An 18,464-nucleotide genomic window follows, 5' to 3' on the forward strand; every position below is an offset into this window, starting at 1 on the left:
AATTCTTTTATCATCCCCTTTCCACCCTCTCCCTCTGTCTCTTCATTCTCTTCTCATTAGCAAAAAGGGCCTTCTCCCTACTTCCTATTGTCTTTTATTTTGCTTTTTATTTATATTTTGGTTTCTCCTATAAAAGAAACCATGCAGTATTTAAGCTCCTGTATTTTATTTCATTTGGCACTATGGTCTTAAGGTGCATTATTTTCTTCATGGCAGAGTAGTATTTTATTGGGTATAAACACATTTTCTTTATTCATCTGTTGATAGACATATAGGCCACTTCCAAGATTTAGCTATTATGAATTGTGCTACTATAAATGTGGGTATGCATGTATCCTTATAATATAATATCTTTAACTCTTCTAGGAAGATAGCTAGAAGGGTTGGATGGAATTTCTAGTTTTAGTTTTTTGAGGAATCTCCCCTTTCTTAACATATCAATTATATTTCCTTTCAAAAAGTTTTAGAGATTAACCTTGTGTATGCAATGTATATTTTCAACTATTGCAATATACATTTACAACTAGTCAAATTCACTTTAAATAAGTGAATGATTTCATGAGTAGTACAAGTACATTGTACAAAATATTCCTAGTTCATTTTATCTCTTCAGTTATTGCTGTCTTCTGCTTTACATGTATGTAACTGTATGTAAGTGTATATGTCTGTGTAGGTGTACATAATCACGTAATTGTTGCTGTTATTACTTTTAGCAATCTGACTTTTAGTAGTCTGTTCTTCAGATTAACTAAGAATAAGAAAAAAATAGCTGAGTGTGGTGGTGTGTGCTGGTAGTTCCAGCTTCTCTTAAAGCAGAGGCAGGATTGTTTGAGCCCAGGAGTTCAAGACCAACTTGTGAAACTTCATGAGAACTCAGCTCAAAAAAAGCAAGCAAACCTTTCAAAAAGGTCTTTTGTTTTGCTTTCACTTTATCCCATCTCAAGTATTATTCCTTTCTTTAGATTCAGATTTCCCACCTATATAATTTTCTTTCTTGCCCTGATAAAATACTTTTAAATTCTTAAAATTATTTGTAGTGCTGAGGGTTGAACCCCAAGGCTTCACACATGCTAGACAAGTGCTTTAGCACTAATCTCCAATTTGATAATTACAGAATTTTAAATATCTGAATCTGATTCTGATGCCAGCTTTGTGTCTTCAAGCCTTTTTTTTTTTTTTTGGTTGCCTTGTAATTTTTTGTTGAAACCTGGCCATGATGACTAGGTAAAAGAAACTATGGTAAATAGGCTTATAATAAAGTGATGTGATAATGAAATGTGGGGGAGAGGAATCACTGTTATCCTGTCATTAGGCTTCAGTCTTTCAGGAACCATGTGCCCCTTAGCTGTGAACTTTATTAGTTATTCTTGATTTTCCCCTCTGCAGGGGCTGGAGTTGGGTACTTTTCTTCTCTCAAGTAGGTTAGGCTCTAGTGAAAATCCAGAAATTTAGGTTTTGGTAAAAGTTTCTTTGGAGGATAGGTTTTGTTAAGAACATAGTATTCTGGAGTATTTCAAAGTGGTTTCTTCCTGTGGAGCATGGAATGGGGAGAACAGGAAGGAAAGCTAAGCCCCAGCCTGTGAGCTGACTGGCACACCAGCCAAGTGAATAACAGGTGTCCCCCCTCCCCCCCAGCAACCAGCTGATTTGGAGGAACTGAATTAACTTTGATTAACTTTGCAAGTCTAAAGCTGAACAGCTGTTTAGAGCAGAACAATATGCAGTATAGTAACTTCTGTAGATTTTCTACTGTCTTATCACTGTTTCAGTTTGTTTTATTCTGTTTTATTATCTTTAAAATTAAATTAATAAGAAAAATGATTTCTTTTCCTTTTCTCCTGTTAGAAGCTCAGGGGAATTTTTTAAAAATTTTATTTTGAATGTAGTAAAAATATAACAGAACAAGGCAGAACAAAGCCAATTGAGACAATGTAGTGACATTGGTATAGAACTTCAAAGCAGGATACTGGATAGTAGTAATAGGTACTATAGTTAGTATATTTTGTTATCTTCAAAATAGTTGTCCAGTAGTTAGATATAGCAAAATCAAATCAATAACAGAACATTGTAAAACCAATTGAAGGAGAGTACTGAATAGAGCAAAACAATTTTTTTTTTTTCCTTTTTATCGGTACCAGGGATCGAACTCACGACTGCCTGCTTACAAGGCAGGTGCTTATGCCGCTGAGCTAAATCCCCAGCCCCGAGCAAAACAATTTCTACAAAACTTAACAGTGAAAATAACCTTTGCCTTCAAACAGAACATAGAAGGAAATCCCCCATATTTGCTATATATATTGCGTATGGTCATCCTCCCAAGAGATGTTCAGACCTCTTCCCTAGATGCTGACAGGGGTTGAGGGGGGATGTCTGGTTCTCAGCCCACATGCCTGTAGGCTCACTGACTGGTTCTTCTCTGGGCCCACGCCAGGGACACTCACCAAGAGGGCAGGCAGATTGCCTTCTTGTGCAGCCGCGTAAGTCCCAACATGGCTGGGTCTTGGATAGCCGCTGGTTCTTGTGTTGTTTCTTGCTAAGCAGCATTAGCACCAATATTTTAATAAAGGAGGCTTTGTATAATAGTCTCAGAGGAATTTTTTTTGAGGGTTTGTTTTAATTAAAGAGATAAGGTAGGTGTGAGAATGTCTTCAACAACAAGAGAAATTAGTGGAACAGCTGAGGCACAGCTGTTCTGTCTGGAAAGCGTACAGTCACAGCTGGTCACAGGCAAAGGCACACTCACTAACAGCATGAGTTTCACCGTAAAAAGTGTACACCTCATCTAGACAGCTTAGAGAAGGGAAGTAGAGTGCTTTCCATATATCACAGCCGAGGAAGGCCCAAAAAAATGTAGACTGAACCATAAACTCAAGGAGAGTTCCATGCTGAAAATCAGTAAGTTTTCTAGGATGATATGAGGGAAGGGAAAAGAAAGAAGAGGGCAGGAAAGAAGAAAGGAAATCTGGCATTTAAGAGGTAAAAGATTCCCTTTTACAATTACAAGGCTTTATGAGACTGCAAGGTTTCCTTTTTGGAAGGCACATTAAAAATAACTAACATGACTTACTAAGATAGTGGAAATCACTGAGGTGGAGAAGTTGTGTTATTAGTAAGCCAACAGCAGCCAAAGTACACCAGGCATAGGCCAGCTGGCAGAGGCCTGTGTCCCAGGTAAAGAGGAGCCGGAGCACTGGACTGAGTTTCAGGGATTCTTTGGCACTTAAAGTCGCTGTGCTCTTTCGGTGGAGACTGCGAATTTCCAGTGTGGTGGAAGATTTAAAACTGTAGTTATACCAATGTTTCTTGTTAGTTTGGCCAAGTTTACTGATTCAGCAGAATGAATCTTCCATGTCCTGGTCCACACCACTCAGTTATAAAATCAGTTACACAGGCGATGAGAGGAGCAATTAAGGAATTTGTGACTTCATTGTTTTGGTTTTATGAAAATACAAATAATGTGCTTTAAGCCAAAATATAAATAATGTACAGTAAGCCAAAGTCAGGATTAAAATTAGAGACAAGAGAAAAGGAACAACAATTTAGCATTATTATAGAAAAGGGATAGAAGTCTCTTGAAATAGACATTTTATTATACCCCCCAGATCCCAGAGCTACTGTTAGGTAGCTAAATACAGACCCTGCTAGATAGCTGATCATGTCAAGCTTATGTGCTTGAGGCCAGCGACTTCGGTTTCAATCTTCCTGTCAGTTTGTGTGAGGGCCTGATCCTGCTGGGCATGCAATCCTGTTATTTCTGTCCTCAATTCCAGCAGCTTCCTTTTGTTCAGTGAATATAATTACTCTGCTTTTTTCTAGATTGAATTCTAACTTGGTATCTGTTCAGACTTTGATCACTTCATCCATTTCTTTTGTTTTAACTGATGAAGTTTAAGCTCTTTTTTCTCATTTTCTGCTCTCAGGGCTTAAAATTTACTCTTCTTCAAAATAATTGTGTCCTTTTTCATATTTGCAATCTTAGACATTGTTTACTGAAGAGACATCTCTTGCTACACCTTGGTGATCATGTTTTTGTAGACGATGGCCTCCATGATCTTGAACAAGACAGACACAATGCTTTCTGCTTGTTGAGTTGTAAATCCATTTTTTTCCACTAAACATACTAAGGCATGAGTGTTGAAGTAGAGCGTCTGATTCCTGAGAGAGATGAAATCTGTCCTTTTATGCTACAGCTGCAGGTACTGTGCAGATAAGCTTAGCTTTTTCCTGGAGGACATGAGTACAGCTGCTGGCCTGGGAGGAGCTTGCCGGCTGCCCTAATCCCTGCCAGGTGCCTCCATGCAGCCCTGGCTGGGAGTGCCTGAGACCTGGGCACACTGCTCAGGGAATTTTTTTCTCCAATAAATCACTGTAAAAACCTGGCAGAGTGCTTGGAGGTTTAGCTCAGTGACATAAGTGCCTGCCTGGAAAGTGCAAGGTTGTGAGTTCGATCGTGGTACCAAAAAACAAACAACAACAACAACAAAAAACAAACAAAAAACAAAACCATGGCAGAACTCTTGGAGGTAAAAGTTGCAAAAGTGTAGAGATTGTGCTATGAATTTACCATATTAATTTTATTGTATTATAATAAGATAGCCCTATAAAACTTGTGAACTATGTTTGTTTATATAAATTTGAACTGAAGATTTGTCTATGTGAATATTCAGAGATATATTGTAGCTGTGGTTTCTATTGGTTATGTCTTTCTCTGTAGTACTTGGACCATGAGACTGTATCAGCTACATTCATTGATAGCAGTGGACAGTTTGTTTTCTCCCAAGCTACGGGCATCAGCCGGAATCCCTTCTGTGGCTATGAGCTCCAGACCCTGTCCAGTCAGGAGCGTGTGGAAGAGGACTCCTTACTGGCTGCCTTGCAGTGGCAGGTGCCTGATGTGGGCCTAGTTCCTTTTGTGAAGAGCACCAGTCCTTCTTCTAGTTACTTTGTCATCTTGAACTCTGAAGCCTTCTTCGAGGTGGGAAGTCAGCTGGAAGTTCTGGTTCATGTGCAGGATTTTCAAAGAAAGCCAAAGAAGTATGGTGGAGACTACCTGCAGGCCAGAATCCATTCTCCCAGGCTGCAAGCTGGGGCTGTGGGCAGAGTGGTAGACTATCAGAATGGGTTTTACAAGGTGTTTTTCACTTTGCTCTGGCCAGGCAAAGTTAAAGTGTCCATATCTCTGGTTCACCCCAGTGAAGGCATCAGAGTTCTTCAACACCTACAGGAAGAGAGACCAGACAGGGTCTATTTCAAGAGTCTGTTCCGTTCAGGAAGGATTTCTGAAACCACTGAGTGCAACGTGTGTCTTCCTGGAAGTCTACCTCTGTGTAACTTCACAGATCTGTACACTGGAGAGCCCTGGTTCTGCTTCAAGCCGAAGAAGCTCCCTTGTAGCAGCAGAATTAACCATTTCAAAGGTGGATACTTGAAGGGCCTCCTCAGTGCATCAGAGAGTGCTTTCTTCCAGAGGTATGTACTCTTTGTTTCAGGGATCATTCAAAAGCCCTTTCACTCTCCTCATCCCATGTGAGAAACTTGTTTTGAGTATGTATGCCTTAGCTCTTTCAACATGACCCAAATCAAGAGGTGGTAAGTAAGAAAATAAACCCAGATTTGTGTTTTGGGTTAGTGTTTTAAAAGGGAAATTTAGTGCTTACCCAAGATCAAGTTAAAGATCTTTACTGTTGAGTTTATGTTCTTACCCTGATACTTGTTTTACTTCAGAACTATGCTCAATATTTATAACTATAGGTAAGATTACTTATTCATAGAACAGATTAAAAAAATCATCCAACTGATACTCAAAGATTTCAAGGAAAGAGACAACTGAAAATGGCAAGGAAACATGAAAAGAATTAAGATGTGCTATGTACATGTACTTACACCCCATGATGATTGTAATCATTGTGCACAGTGACTATGCCCTAATAAACATGAAAGCTTTATCTAAGAACAGCTTTGATAGGTTTGTGCTATAGCTTGTGCAAAACTTAAAAAAATTTTTTAAAAAAGTGATATATCAATTTTAAATCATATGCACAATTATTGTTAGAAATAAAAGACTGAATTTGGCATTTATTAACTGAGTTGACTTAAACAGAGAAAGCCAACTATATTATAGAAAATTTTATTTTTAAAGTTAATACTTGTTGAAATTGCTTTGTTGCATTCAAATTTCTATTTTGAATGTAAGCATAAAACATTTTCAGCATTGTTATGGCTTGTGTCTAGATGTCCTCCCAAAATCTCATGCAGTCATAGGTGGGGCTTTTTTAGAGCTGGGTGGATCTAGTGTATATGATCCTGATTGATTCATGGTACAGTGCTAGTCTTGTTTTTTTTTTTTTTTTTTTTTTTTGTCTTTTTCATTTTTATTGGTACCAGGGATTGAACTCACAACCGCCTGCTTGCAAGGCAGGTGCTTATGCCGCTGAGCTAAATCCCCAGCCCCGGTACAGTGCTAGCCTTAAGGGCACTGGGATTAAAGGTGTGAGTGCTACATGCCTTAAATAGTCTGAATATGATAAAAGGGTTAGAAAGATGAACTTAAGGTCCCTTATTGTTTTACTACCTTCTGCCCACCCTGAACTGTTCTCTTCTGCAAAGCACCCCATACCTTGGAGCTAGCCTTAAAATTAAGGACTAAAACCTCTACAAACTGTGAGTTAAATAAACCTTTCCCCTCTAACTTGTGGGTGTTGGATATTTTGTCTCAGAAATGCGAAAGTAGCTAAGACAGAATTTGATACTAAAGAAGTGGTATTGTTGCTATGACTGTGCCTGACCCTATGGCTTAAGACCCTTTGGAAATGGCTGTGGGAAGGGAAGAGTTAGGAAAGATTTTGAGGTGCCTGCTGAAAAAGTAGAGCTGGAATGCTTTATGTGTTACTTGATCCTGGGAGATCCTGGTCAAATCTCAGAAGACCAGAAGGCTGATAGAAATCCTTCTGGTAAAGACCAGGCTCTGAAGTTTGTGCTGGCAAGAACTACATTGGCTGTTCAACTCTATATATTGTGTAATATACCTTGGCAGAAAGTTTGTCTGCATTTTGCTTGTGTGCAGAGACTTTGCCTGAGATTAGTATTAAATTTCAAGGCAGTTGAATGTTGAGGCAGTGATATGGCTACTGTTGAGTGCTTTTAGCCAGATCTATGTTGGGAATCAAGAGCAAAGAGCCCAGCAGCATGTTTTAAAATGTTTTGAGTTTGGCCAGAAAGGAAGCTCTAGTAAAACTGTGGACTGCAAAGCTAGAGCGGAGGAGATTTTGATTGCTGATAAGGAAGAGGAGAATTGAAAAGATGGCCTGAGGGTATCACCAGAAGCAGCAGGGCTGTACCCTTTGCAGCCTTAAAATTGCAAAAGGGTAAGACTTTGCTTTGAGAAGACAACTCCAGAGTATAATGCTCCAGAATGCAGTGACCTAGGAAAGTTGTTCTTGGCATTTGGTTCATAAGCTGTGGACCTCAGTAGCAAAGAGAGAAGAAAGCCTGGCTCCTGCTCCTGCTTGTGGCAGACCTTGGTATCATCTGTGTGGTGCTGGTTTTAAGTATATGCAGAATGGAAGAGTTGTGGGGTCAGGAGGGCTTCCACCCAGATTTTGAAGAAGGCCTGGCAGGCCAGCCAGTGTGCCCCTGAGAGTTCAGTGTGTGAAGCTGAAGGTGCAGAAGTCTGGAGAAGCCAGGAATATGAATTGTCTGAGGAAAACTGCAAGGAGGGAACAGAGTCAGTGTAAGAGAGAAGCTATGGGAGCTATAATCACAGGAAGTGCAGCAGAGCTGCCTTAGCCCTTTGGAGTTTACATCTTGCCACAGGTTGTCTCAGATGCTGCATGTGAAACTATATGACGTAATGTTTGCCCTACTGGAGTTTGGACTTAGTTTGTCCCTATTCCTTGTTATCTCCCTGTTTATAACTTTTGGAATGGAAATGTCTTGTGCCAATGAGTGTTGAAAGTGTTTAACTTTCTTGTCATTTGTAGAATTGCAGCTAAAAAGTCTAGGACAGCCTCGAACTGTCAGTGATTTTTCTGCATCAGCCTCCTGAGAGGTCGAATTAGACACATGCCACCATGCCTAGCCTCAACTAACACACTTTTTTAAACACTTTTGTGTTGGGGAGCTATTTTTGTGCGGTATATCAGAGCATCCTAAAGTTTTTTACATTTTAGGTCCATTCTCTTTGGTAGAGGAAAAGTTGCTACCATAAAGTAATCAGTCTATAGGAACTACTGAAATAGAACCCTGTGATTTTCCAATTCTGAAACCAGTTTTTGTTCCTATCAGTTTATGTACATGTCTAGTGGGACTCATATTATGCCAGCAGAGGAAGCTGTACTCTATGTTTACTGTGGTCGTCTTGTTACTTTGTATGGTTCAGTACAACATGAAAACTAAAGGGGCTGGGAATGTAGCTCACCCGCCTAAGTATCTGCTTGGCAAGTGCGAGGTTGTGAGTTGGATCCCTGGTACAAACAAACAAACAAACAAACAAACAAACGACAAAATGAAAGTTAAACAGAAACAAGACTTTAAAAACAAAATCAAAAGTTTTTTTCTTTGATTTTGGGTTCAGTTCTCAGACATGGTAGTTGTCATTGACTATGAGCAGATTATTTCATTTCTATGTAATTTATTTTATTTTTTGGGGGGTCTGTTGTAAAGATTAATTACTTCCTTTTAGAGGTCTATCACCTTATTTAATACCCTAGCAAAAAGGAAGAAGTATAGTTTATAATTTATTCAAATTCCATTCAGAAAATAGTTGAAGAAAGGTTAGAAATTGAATTAGTGAAAAATTTGAAAATGTCTCCAATTCTAAATCGACCATTAAAAGCAATATACATCTGTTAACCCAAAAGTAAGGTTCTGTAAGGCTTTTGCTTCTACTCTTACTTGTAGTTTATGGGTGTGACTGATTGATGGAGTATTCTAGTAGAATCATTATAGAATTTGGAAGTTTGTTGGGAATGCAGTGCTTGAGGTGGTGTGTACATCTTTGGAAACCAAACATTTGATGCAATCCTAATAATTAATTATCCTTTTCTCTTACTCTGCTTAAGTTATAGAATATTATTCCAGCCTCTTTGAAAAGAAAAAGAGATAGGTTAAAATTGATCTCTTGAGGAATCTATGGGTGTACTGTTTCAAGCTGAGGGTCTGAATGTTGAGCTGATAACCATTTTTTATCTCTCTTCTTTGGTGGATCATAGCCTTGCCCGAGTTAGACAAAACTAAGAAATATACCTAGTATTTGGTTTCCTAACTGACAGGTGGACAATTAAAGTAGTATAATTTTTGTTCTTTATCCATAAGGGGAAAAAGTGGTTAGCATAGAAAGGACAACAGTATAGTACTTTGCTTAAAAGATCCTATATTAGTATAAGAAAAGGCCTTTTGAAAAGAATGGGCTTATCACCTGAAAATTTCCCTTTTATTTTTAGTTATTTGTTTTTGTGACAGGGTCTCAGTCTATCACCTAGGCTGACTTTGAACTCACAGCAATCCTCCTGCCTTAGCCTCTTAAGTGCTGAGATGCAGAAGTATGCCATCACACCTGGCTTCACTTTTATTTTAGCATATTATACTTTTTGTCTTTCTACTTTTGTATTAAAAAAGAAAACACTTCACAGTTGGATGAAGCAATATACTTCTATAATCCTAGCTCTTTGGGAGGCTGAGGCAGGAAGTTCACACATTTGAGCCTAATTGGGCAGTTTAGCTTAATAAGACATTGTTTCAAAATAGAAAATAAAATAACAAAGATGTAATTCATCATGAAGGCCCTGCATTCAACCCCAGCATCAGAAACAAAAGAAGAGAAAGCAAAAAACAAAAAACAAAGCCCCCTCTGTAACACTGTCACCCAAAAACATTTTTCCTAGAGTTACCATTGTTAAAATTTTGCAAAATTTGCATTATCTTTCTGTAATGTGTATGTGTTTTTTAATTTCAAGTATTATTTTTATTCAGAGATACAGTTTTCTAGTTGATCAAATAGTAACATATATCTAGATATAAAACTTACATTTTTAAAATGTCCATTCATTCATATTGATGAACCTAAATTTAACTTTTATAAAGACAGTAATAGTGCAGGTACTAGGAATGATGAAAACTGTGTGCTTATTTGATAATTAGATTGATTTACATTTTCTAGGATATAATACTGATCTTTTTTTTTTATGTCTTTTTCATTTTTTTTTTAAGTTTTTATTAGTACCAGGGATCGAACTCATGACTTCCTGCTTGCAAGGCAGGCGCTTATGCCACTGAGCTAAACCCCCAGCCCCATAATACTGATCTTTGATGCCACATTTTCCTAATTTTACTCTTCCATTTCCTTTTGTTTCTTAACAGGCAAAATGTGTTATGTATATGTATATACATAGTATATGTATATGTATATACATAAAGCTTATGCTGATAAGCTTTATCTCTGGCCAGGTATGAACAATTTTAATATTGCTTTATTGTATAATTATTTTTCCATATAACTGGATTCAGATTAAAAAAGTTTTCTTTTGGTACCAGGGATCTAACTCACAGCTGCACACTTGTAAGGCACTTGCTTACACTGCTGAACTTCTAGTTTTCCGTCTCTCTCTCTTTATAGAGAGAGAGAGAGAGAGAGAGAGAGAGAGACCTTGCTTTTAATTATGTATTTCATTCAACCTCAAAGCAAGGAATTTTTAATCAGTGTCCAAAAGGAGAGAAAAGTGTTACAGAGTTTTTCCTATCCCCTCACCCCCTATTTTATATGAATTCTGACTAAGTTACCCAGGTTGGCTTCTAATTAGAGATACTCCTGAATCAGTCTTCCAAATGGCTAGGATTATAGACTTGTGCTATTATACCTTACTTCCTGTGTAGATCACATACATTTATAGTCTTTGTCTTCTAAATTCTTACAAAAATGACTTAAGGAATTCTGTATTTCTGAGACTTTTATGTAGTTCATTTTGTCCTTGAATTCGTTGTATAGTCCAGGCTAGCCTTGAACTCATAGCAGCCCTCCCATCTCAGCCTCCCAAGAGCTGGGATTGCAGGGTCACACCATCATAGTTGACCAAGATATTTCTTTTTAAACAAAGTATATATGGAAAAAAAATGACAAGCAATAAGGCATGCATCACCATGCCTGGCTAGGGGCTTAAAAAAAAGTATATATGAAAAAAAGATAAGCAAGATTAAGAACTATACAGTTAAGAAAAGCAGAAAATATAAACTCCAAATAACTGATAAATGAAGCCTGGTTATATTATATACTACATGATTCAGCAGTGAGAACAGTACTTACATGGACATAGTGACATTAAATATCTTCGATTCATTTATTCTCTTTGCCACACTGAAATGTGGACAGGGATGTTCTTTTTACTCATATTTTATTCTCTGTTATTTTAAATGCAATAATCATGCAATAAATATCATTCAAATTGACCTGAATTTCAATGATCCTCTAATAGTTTGTTATTTCTCAATGTTATTGACTGTCTTTAAATTCATACTATTTATACAAAGGAAGAAATCTTGAGGGACACTTCTGTTAATGTAAAATGAGTGTCCTCATCCAGGAAAACACATCCAGCAATTCTTTAATTATAACCATGAATCTCCAGTAGCATGCTAACTCCGGAGAAGGTAGGGATGTACATGGAGAGTTTGAATTTCACACCTCAACCCAGTAAGGAAGAGACAAAGCATACTGATGATCTTCCGTGTCATGTGCACACAGGAGACAGGAAGGGAAGCGAATTGCTTTCTTGTTCAGCTGCCCAAGTTCCACCTGGCCAGATCTCAGGAGATGCTGACTGGTTCTTCTCCTGGCTCGAGCAGGGGGTCTGTATGTGTTACTATGTCTTAAGTTTTCCGTCTAGACCATTTAAGAGTAAGTTGTGATTATCATGGCACTGCACCTTGTAAGTATGCATCTCCATCATGGTCATACCACAGTGATCACATTTGGGACACTTAACACTGATACAATACTACTAGCTAATATTCAGTTCATCTTCAAGATTTTCCAGTTGTCTCAGTAAGAGTAGTTCACACTATATGTTTAGTTATTTCTTTAATCAAGAAGTTTTTTAAAAGCATATTTTGGTTTTAATAGTCTGAACAATTTTTTTTTTGGTACCGGAAATCAAACTCATGACCTCACCCTTGCCAAGCAGGTGCTTATGCCGATAAGCTTTATCTCTGGCCAGGTATTAACAATTTTAATATTGCTTTATTGTATAATTATTTTTCCATATAACTGGATTCAGATTAAAAAAGTTTTCTTTTGGTACCAGGGATGTAACTCACAGCTGCACACTTGTAAGGCAGGTGCTTACACCGCTGAACTAAGTCTCTGGCCCCAGATTAAATATTTTTGTAGTGAAATTCTATAGGAAATTTTCCTACAAATATTTTTATAGGAAAATTATTACACTCCTGAAAGTATTTTATGTGTGTTCTCTTAAAAGTAATATTCTTTTTTAAATGTCACTTATGGAAGATAGGCCATTCTGTTATTCTCTAGTGTGGTCAACTCTTGTCTTTCATTGTTTGCTTTTTGTCTGTCTCCATCATTAGAATGTTAGTTCCACGAGGGAGGAGATACTGTGTGTTCTGTTTCCTGTGATAGTCTTGCATCTAGTACAGTATCTGGGGTATAACACAAGCTTAAATATTTTTGAAATGAGAACATCTTTTCTGAAATTGATAAAACAATAAAATCATGACTGTTCATTCCTGTATCAAGAGTTTAGAAAGTTAAAAATTTTCTTATTTAGTTTTGTTATTGTTTCAGTACTAGGGATTGAACCTAGAGCCTTGGACATGCTAGGCAAGCACTCTACCACTGAGCTACACTCCTAATTTTTTTTTTGAGACAGTGTCTTGCTAAATTGTCTGCTCTTGTCTTGAACTTGCAGACCTCCTACCACAGCTTCCTGAGTAGTTGTGATTATAGGAGTGTGTCATCCTATGTGGTTAGTTTAAATTTTTTTATTAATACATTTGCAGTATATAATGTGTACATTCCTCATGTAGAGTTGGTACTTATAAAAATACATCTTCCATTTTAAAATCTCCTTTGCTAGCTGTTAGATTTTGATCTAAATATAAGGCTAGTTATTGTGACTTGGTTTCTGGCATAGTTGTACTGAGTTTTTAGTATCCATTTCACCTTCACTTTCTTTCAATTTTTCTTTTTGAGACAGCTTCACTGTGCAGTTCAGGCTGGCTTAGAACTCACTTTGCAGCCCAGGCTGGCCTCCAACTTGCAGTGATTCTCCTGCCTCAGCCTCCTGAGTACTGGGATTACAGGTGTGTAATCCGTGTCATGTGCCACATTGTCTTCAATGACACAGCCAGCCATGCCTGGCTTCCCTCAGTTTTTCATGCAGCTGTTCAAAAAATTTTACTGAGCATGGACAGTAGTCCCAGCACATGTGCTAAATGCTGAAAAAGATACAAAGGTGAGTGAAGCACCATCCATGTTGTTGAACACTGAGTGTTTTAGTTAGGGGAACAGGCATTGAAGAGTCATAGTAATGAACTAAGCACTGCCTGTGTACATACCTGGGAAAAGTATCCCCAGTATGACTCAGATCTGGAGAAAGCTAAGGAGTCTGACACATGATTTCATGCTACACAGACTTGCAGCCTGAAAAGCAGTTATTCCTCTCAGTGTGAACTGTTCTCAAAGTTCAAGAGGACTAATCAAAGCAGAATTAAGTCACTTTGGATTTTATATTCTAAACAGGTAAGCAATATACAGTGAAGTAAAAACTTATTAAGTGACTATTTCATTTTTCAGTTTACATATCTATGTAACTTGCTTACTACAAAACTCCTGGTTTGTTAATTATTGATTGTGTTGACTAACAACAGAAAGTATATTTTATCATAATAATGCTCTGTGGAATCATATGCATTTTTTTCACTCCCAGGTAAAGATTCATAATTGAAAATAAATGACCTTGAATCTAAGCCTATGCTCTTTTTATTCTTCTTTAAGTGGTGTCAATATTAAAATGCCCATCAACTCCAGTGGACCTGATTGGGTGATTGTGATTCCCAGCAGAACAAAAGGTAAAAAAAGGAATGAGATTGATGATTTGTTGTTTTTTTGCTAAGTGGATTGAGGTTCTTTCATTTCACTGACATTACAGAATCCATTTTTACTTTTGACATGTATAATTACTTCTGGTCACAACTCAAAATATTTAAAGCTGATGTTTGAAAATTAGCTGGGGCTCACATGCTTAATTCTGGGTTGTCTTTTCCTGTCACATCCTCCTTACTGCCCCAGGGTTGGCTTCTTAAGAGTCTTTAGAGCTGTGCTGGTCCAGTATGGGAACCATTCATGTGGTTAAATTAAAATTAATTAAAAGTAAAAATTCAGGTCTTCAGTCATAATTCTCAACAGCTTTTCTTCATGTTGGACAGTACTTGTCCATAATTGCAAAAAGTATTCTTGAACATTGCTGCTCTAGGAGTACTCCAGAAATGTACATAAAAGGATCATGCAAAATTTTCAAATAAAAAACGAGTAGGGATTGAAGATATAATTCAGCAGTTGAGTGCTTGCCTAACATGCCCCCAAGGCCCTTGCTTTAATCCCCAGCGTTCACATGTGCATGCCCACACACACACACGCACACAATAAATACATACCTACATACACTCGTCACTGAGTTGATGAATAACAGCTCTTCTCAAAGTGTGTGTCTTAGTTACCTTTCTTGTTGCTGAGACAAAATGCCCAGCATTTAAAGTTAAAGGAGGAAAGAAAAGATTGATTTGGGTTCATAGTTTGTAGAAGTTTCAGTCCATATTTGGATGGCTTCAAGGCAAAATGACACATAGCAGAGCGGCATTGCACAGCAGGCAGGAGGCAGCAGACAACAAGGAGCAGGAATAGAAGCAACAGCAGCAGCAGTAAGTGGTGGCAGCAGACCTCTTTCTGTCCCTTATATTTTGCCCAGGTTGGGGCACCCTTAATCCCAACATTGCATACCTTCGACCCAGCCAGCTCTGAGAAGCCCCACCTGTGACTGCATGAGGCTCTGGGGGGACACCTAAGTACCAGCCATAATAGTGTGTATCAGTAGCATCATCATTGCTGGTGCATTTGCTAGAATTGCACATTCTCAGGTCCTACCTCAGACTACTGCATCATAAATTCTGACTGGTGACCCTCAATAGTCTGTGCTTTAACAAACTTCCGAAGTGATTCTGATCTATTGATATAGGATACTAGTAATAAAAGAATAAAATTCAGAAGAGTAAGTATGTTATTTTTTTTTTAATATAATCAGCTGTAATGATTTGTAAAAGGATGAATATTAAGGAGACTTGTGTAGATAATGGCCATTCTTTAGTCATTGAAGACATATTGATAGTATCCTATACAGCAGATGTTGCAAACCCTTTTCCACAGGGGCTAGGTGTGTAAAACAAGCAAGCGAGGTGTATCCGTACCTTTTGTGAGTTGTGGGGAAGAAATTAAAGGCAAGTACTTTCCCTTAATTCCTGTCACTTTGTTACCGCATAGAAACAAACTCAGTGAGCCAGATCTGTTACATTTATTCTTCCATGAAAGACCAGAACATTTAATTTTTAAATGTGATATTTGCAGAGTTTAGAACATTGGCATTCAGCTGGATATGGTGACATACACTTGTAATCCTAGCACTTAGGAGGCTGAGGCAGGACTGGTATAAATTTGAGGCTAATCTAGGCTACCTGGTGAGTTAAAGGCCAGCTCAGTCACGTAGGGCAGACCCTGTGTCAGAAAAACAAAAATAAAACACTGGTGTCTAATTAAAAACTTTGAAATATTCTATGGGATAAGTAATATTTATCTGTGGTCTGGATGCAGGCAGGGTTCAGCCAGTTGTATCTGTGGGGTCCACTGTCATATGCCAAAAATTCTCAGTATTTTCCTGATGAAGCGCTGTAGTTGATTTACCTAAATTAGATGGATCACTAATTTCATAGGCTACAAATATGAAACATCATTAATGGAAATACTTTTTCTTTCTGGGCCTTAGGCCCATGGCCTAGATGTCAGTAGACTCAGCTCTGCAGTCTGAATAGCTTCCCATCCGTTGGAGGCCCTAGCCCTCCCCTGAAGCTTTGCTTTTCCTCATGGCCCTTCCTGGCTTGCCCAGCTTCTGCTGGCTGTCCTGTGGAATGGTTAGTGAGAGGAGCCTTCATGGTTTACTGGCACCTGATGGACTGTAGAGATAAGCCAGGAAATGGTTAGAGTTTGTGATGTACTATTCTGTTAAAGCAGAGATAGATTCAGTAAATAGTGAGGTATTTAGATTTTTAGAGGAAGGAAATACCTTTGAATCAGGGGGAGCAGAATAGCTAAGCTTTGAATGGGAAAACCACCTTGCGGCAGGTAGGAAATTGGAAAGAAGGGCAGTTGATTTATGTTATATCCAAGGAGCGTAGTTGGCAGAACTTCATTGGAGTTTTCTGTAGTAACCAGAAGAGGGCACTCCAAGACTCCCAAATAAGGTTTTGTTCTTCATGCAAATACTGTTTTTGCTTAAAATCTCACTTACTAATTTTAGCATTGATTGGCTTTTGTCTGCAGCAATAATTTCTGTGGAATTATGATGACTTAATGTGTCTCTCACTCTTTCAGCGTTTATTAGGTGGAATTGTTTTCATAAAGAACAGCTTTCCTGGGGCTGAGGATATAGCTCAATGGTACAGCGCTCATCTTATTTTGAGATGGAGTCTTGCTTTGTGTTCCAAGGAACGCTGACCTTTTTTTTTTTTTTAATTTTATTTAAAAGGAAAAACAAAACAAAACAAAACCAAGCGGTGTAAGGGTACAAGTAATACAGAACTACAAAAAAAAAAAACAAAAAAAAAACCAAAACAACAACAACAACAAAAAAACAAAAAACCCCAAAAAACCCAAAAAAAACCAAAAACCAAAAAACAAAACAGTAAGAAATCACCAGTTAATAGATTACACATTATCATCTTAGAGATAGTTGCCCAAGTCACAGTATCAAAGCATACAAAGTGAACATTCAAACAGAGAGACTGCAAACAGTTGTGTTCAATGATCCAACCAAAAACATTAATATGGTCAGCTATTTAACCCTTTTTTCTTTTTTTGTCTTTTTCCTTTTTATCAGTACCAGGGATCGAACTCACAACTGCCTGCTTGCAAGGCAGGTGCTTATGCCGCTGAGGTAAATCCCCAGCCCCAAGGAACACTGACTTTTAAAACACCTTCAAATTGCTTGAAATCATTTAAGTCAGGAAATAGTGTTGTCCTGACTGAGCATAAGGGGGCAGCAGAGTTATATGTGTGTCAGCTAACAATACTGTAGAGGAGCACAGGGCAGGTTTAAAGAATCAAAGTCAGGTTTTTGCTTTGCATGATATTATTCTGGTAGTAAATATAATTAATGTTTGAATGGAAATAGTAATTGTTTCTGTGTGGTATATACTTTTATTTTTAACATGTACTTGACAGTGAATAGCCAACTGCCAAGTTGGCTATCATAATATTGTATTTTCAAAATCAAGTTTAATTCTCATCTTAGCCAATGTTTTTTGTGGGCCCAGGTGTCTTGAGTGCATCGCTGTAGCTATGCAGCTTTGATATATTAATACTAGTGCACTTTGGCTAAGGTATAGGTAGTAAAGCTGCACCTGATAACATGTTGAGAAATTGTTGTTCTGTTTTTTTGAGATGGTTCTGGCAGTGTTCCCAAGCTGTTACTGAATTCTGGGACTAAAGCAATCACCCTACCTTAGTGTCCTAAATGACTAATATATTATAGGATACTGTACTTGGCAAGAAAATTTTTTTTTTAATTTTGAAGAGAATAAAACCAAGTGAAATAAAACAGAATAGAGTAAATAAAAAAAAAACAATGAATGTGATACAAGAGTTCAAAACATGATAAAAGGAAATCAACAATGGCTACCATAATGCCTCTTCAAAATAGCTGCCCATAGCATCAGACATAATAAAATCAAACAAAACAGAACAGAGTAAAACAAATCAAAACAAAACAAAGCAATAAAGACTTCAAAAGAAGATAATGTGAAATCAACAATAGCTACCATAATGCCTCTTGTTATCTTCAAAGGAGCTGCCTATACCATCAGACATAATAAAATCAAACAAAACAAAATAGAATAAAATAAAAACAAAACTAATGAAAGCAATACAGGGCTTTGAAACAAGATTGTAGGAAATCAGTAGTGGTGACCATAATATATTTTATCTTTGAAACAACTGTTCACGCCATCAAATATAATAAAATTTAAAAATCAAAACAGAATAAAACCAAATAGAACAATGAAAACTATACAAGGGCCAGGAATTTAGCTCAGTAGCATAAGTGGGAGGTCGCAAGTTCGATCTCCAGTATCAAAAAAAAAGAAAAGAAAACAATACGGGATTTCAAAACAAAATAATAGATTAACAGTGG

The 18,464-nt window shown here is 37.5% G+C and overlaps 1 protein-coding gene and 1 pseudogene across 4 annotated transcripts in view; one reads left to right on the forward strand and one right to left on the reverse strand.

Moving 5' to 3' along the window:
* Nucleotides 1-18,464, forward strand: part of Nxpe3 (neurexophilin and PC-esterase domain family member 3) — a 62,940-nt gene that overhangs the window by 32,178 nt on the left and 12,298 nt on the right. For all 4 annotated transcript variants that reach the window (XM_003469284.5, XM_063224889.1, XM_063224888.1 and 1 more), the window contains exons 4-5: nucleotides 4,715-5,469; nucleotides 14,006-14,079. In XM_003469284.5, coding sequence (XP_003469332.1) covers nucleotides 4,715-5,469; nucleotides 14,006-14,079 — 829 coding nt within the window. The remainder of the gene's footprint in view (nucleotides 1-4,714; nucleotides 5,470-14,005; nucleotides 14,080-18,464) is intronic.
* LOC106027557 (mitochondrial calcium uniporter regulator 1-like) lies at nucleotides 3,463-4,235 on the reverse strand (annotated as a pseudogene).

Source organism: Cavia porcellus, unplaced genomic scaffold, assembly GCF_034190915.1.
Source record: "Cavia porcellus strain 051 isolate PalLab524CR breed Dunkin Hartley unplaced genomic scaffold, mCavPor4.1 scaffold_15, whole genome shotgun sequence".
NCBI lineage: Eukaryota > Metazoa > Chordata > Mammalia > Rodentia > Caviidae > Cavia > Cavia porcellus.